This window comes from Pyrus communis, chromosome 9 (assembly GCF_963583255.1).
Source record: "Pyrus communis chromosome 9, drPyrComm1.1, whole genome shotgun sequence".
Lineage (NCBI taxonomy): Eukaryota > Viridiplantae > Streptophyta > Magnoliopsida > Rosales > Rosaceae > Pyrus > Pyrus communis.
In genome coordinates this window covers 12,606,213-12,609,780 of record NC_084811.1, presented here as the reverse complement: position 1 = coordinate 12,609,780, position 3,568 = coordinate 12,606,213, and the positions used below count along the sequence as shown (strand labels likewise).

The 3,568-nt window shown below is 42.6% G+C and overlaps 1 protein-coding gene across 1 annotated transcript; it reads right to left on the bottom strand.

Moving 5' to 3' along the window:
• Positions 1 to 1,765: 1,765 nt before the first annotated feature.
• LOC137744042 (protein MIZU-KUSSEI 1-like) lies at positions 1,766 to 2,754 on the bottom strand. Its single transcript, XM_068483905.1, has one exon. The coding sequence runs from the start codon at positions 2,683 to 2,685 to the stop codon at positions 1,927 to 1,929; it is 759 nt and encodes a 252-aa protein (XP_068340006.1). The 5' UTR covers positions 2,686 to 2,754; the 3' UTR covers positions 1,766 to 1,926.
• Positions 2,755 to 3,568: the final 814 nt, after the last annotated feature.

The following is a 3,568-nucleotide window of genomic DNA, read 5'->3' as shown; positions in this document are numbered from 1 at the left end:
GTTTGGATAAACAGCACTGTTGCTGTAGAATCAGCCGACCGAGGAGCACCTTCAGTTTGGATAAACAGCACTGCGTCGAGGCCGATTGGTTACCTATTAAAGTCTTGGTCGAGAAGAGTTTCCGAATCCTTATTGGCAGAGGTCATCTTATTAGCCTTCTCGGCGAGGTAAGGTGTTACAAGTTACAACATTTGGCACATTGAACGCCGAGTGATTTTATGATTGGATACTCATAAGTGAGTTTCAGAGTTCGGCATTCTGACGGCTGAACCACATTTACCATCAAGACATACATCTCCTTTAAGTACTTGTGTCCATATAGTCTGGTGTCAATTCAACGTGCTTATACTCTTACGAATATAATCATTGTGACCAAATTTGGCGCCGACGATTCGTGAACTTTGCAGAACTAGCAGCCTTGTCGTCAGGCTCGAGAACCCGAAGGCCGAGACTTGTTCCTTCCTTGGCCACAATCGCAAGATCAAGAAGTCAGCAATGCGCTCAACGCAACATCAACAAATTGTACTCCTCGGCCAAGCTCGGCCGACGAGTTGGCATGCCCTGCATCAACCGAAGGACGTAGTTAGCTCATTAGTTACTCGGCCTGAGTGCCACGTAGGCTTGGTAGTTTTTAGGGTCAACATATACATTTGGACTTCTTTTAACAAACCATTGACCCCAAAAAAAAAAAAAAAAAAAAATCTCCTCCATCCAATATACTGAAAAATACAAGCAATAAATCAAACAACTTGGAATTGTATCCAAAGAGAAGGTTCATATTAACTTGAAATAAATTCCTACTAATTTGTATCTCCGGCTAGATATACATGCACAAAATAAGTACAATTGTTATTCTTGCAATTTTCCGGCCACCAATTATACGAGTTCTCGACCAAAGAAAACAAAGACGGCGAAAGACCTTGTTGCTCTGTTCAGTTATGAGAAGCGGGAGAGGAAGGAGATACACCAGGATCCCAAACACCTTTTTAATGAGAAAACATGAAAACACCGAGTGGAGTTTAGCCACTGTCACTGAACCAATTTTCTCATATCAAATGGACCACAGAATTTAGAACTTGAAGCCGAAATATTGGATACTTGGATATAGATAAATCTTGTGGATACGATCTCGTTCTTGTATTGTTGGAGCAAAAATTTAACTTAACATGAACCCTAAATCACATGTTAATCTATATGAGTAGAAGACTTACCTGTTGAAGACATGGTGGTTGTAAAAGAACTCTTCTACTCATTTAGAGACCTTTATATTCTAATGGTGATAGACCCCGAATGTAGAACACTTTTCTATGAGCAGGGAATTCATTTATACGATGCAATGATAGCCAACTTCCATCTATCGTGGAGGGTTGGTTGTTCACCCGTTGCACCAAATCCCAATTGTGTATGAAGTGGCTTTAGAAGCATGTTGGATGTATTTCCTCAATTATAGGATGTTGGTTTTACACGTATTCAAACTCTAATGATTTGCATTACCAACATATTACTTCTACTTTATCACAACTAGTTGAGTCCACATAGGATTCTTACATGTATATCTATACTACTATTGATTTATATGCTTGCAAGTTTAATTCGTGATTTCTGAATTCTCTTTTTCACGTTTTTAGAATTCCACAACGACGCCCTTGGATGATATTTTGTGCTTCAATCCGACAGAAGACGAAATGCAGAGAATGCAAATTGTTAAAGATTGACGAACAAATTAAGAATTGTGCAGCTTTCTTAATGAACAAAAGAATTGTATTAAGACAGCCTTCATATTCACTTCGTCAATCTAATCGATCGCATTATGTCAGGTAATAATTCTTGTTTCTACCCTAATTCACAGAAGAAATTTCCCAAGAAGTCTACCATCCTCTTCCCTAGTGTACCAGTAGTGTACATGCATGCAGGTGAATCATATCGTCATATCCTTACAAAGAAAATACTGAGCTCAGGCCCATTATTCCCTTCAGGACTCAACATGTACAAAGTTTCCGAGTCTTTTGAGCCAACAACACGCTCGAAGAGGGCCCGCATATACGCCATTTCGCCATCCGGACCCTCTACCTCGGACTTCCCGGGCAACACACCTGCGCCCATAGTCACTGCCTTGAGAAGTTCCATGACGTTCAAGTCCTCCTCTGTGGCCTCCCTCTTCACTCCATACCCTGTCTTCTTCCCATTGCAGTATATGGTCCACACCGGCTCGTCAATAAGCCTCGTCTTCTCCTTGTCCGCTCTCTTCTCGCATTCCAACGCGATTCTGACCATCCCTGACCCCATCTCCTTCTGTAGCACATTTGTCTGCATGGCCAGCTCCACCACAAGGCTCGGAAGACACCTAGGGGTTTCTTGTACCGAAAGAGACACGCGTCCCTTTCGGTACCCGAACAGCGTGCCGCTGACCCGAGTGCCGGAGGAGATGGCCCGGCTAGAGTCGAGCCTGCCCATCGGGAGTGATGGCATCTTGCAGGTGGGGGTGATGATGGGGAAGGATCGGAATACAGAGCGAAAGACGCGGAAGACTTTGGTTTTGCTTTTCTTTTTATGACATGGTTCGAGAAGGGAGGATTGCTGGCGGGGAAGTGGCGGTGGTGGCGGGACTGTAGATGACGAGGATATTGTTGTGGCTGCCGCCGTCGTCTGATCGTCTTGTGATATTGGAGATTTCGGCTCCCCCATTAATGGCTTTGCTGACGAACCAGGAATGGGAGAATGCCATGAGAGAGAGACACAGAAGAGAGAGAGAAACAAAGCGTACTAGCTAGATTAGACGGGGAGGAGAGAGAGAGGGCGGGGGTGAGGAGAGCAGAGAGAGAGAGAGGCTGAGTCTAGTCGTTATGGTTGTTATGGGATTTGCGGTTTTGGTTGTGTTTGCTAAGCCTAAATTCCGGCCGTTGACCGCATCTCTATTTAGCCTTTACTATTTGGTATTTTACCTTGTAATACTCTCGAGGACGACCTTATAAACGTGTATATCAAGTTTCATTTAATCTATGAGTAACGCTACTTTTATTTTAGTTCTTTCGATCAATTCTTATCACTTCTCCTTTTATCTAATTCTGTTGTAAGCTTATTTGATTGAATTGTATAAAGGACAGAGAGGGAGAGGGGCCAGCGGCAACAGAGAGAAAAGAGAGATATGTAATTCTGAGATGTGTGTTGTATCACTTCCTTATCCCCTTTATTTATAGTAGTAGGATAGGTAGAATCCTTACCCTAATAGGATTACATCTCTATTAGGAACTAAACTACTAAAGGGAATATACAAGATACTCCTAGATACACTAGGATAAACACAATCACATTCTTAATCCAATAGGACTGCAACACTCCCCCTTGAGTGTGTAAATACTCAAACAAATCCAATAGGACTGCAACACTCCCCCTTGAGTGTGTAAATACTCAAACAAAACGTCGCATCAGATCTTCAGTAGATGAGGTAGAATAGTTGATGAAGTCGTCGACACAACAGATGAATGTGAGTCTCAAATATAAGAAGGTAAGTATGCATGGGTAGTAAAACTCACAAAACCTTGCTATGGTAAAACCCAAGGCATAGGGA

Bases quoted from the DNA above. Each gene is read 5' to 3' on its own strand.
- LOC137744042 (XM_068483905.1), bottom strand. From the start codon at position 2,685: ATGGGGGAGCCGAAATCTCCAATATCACAAGACGATCAGACGACGGCG.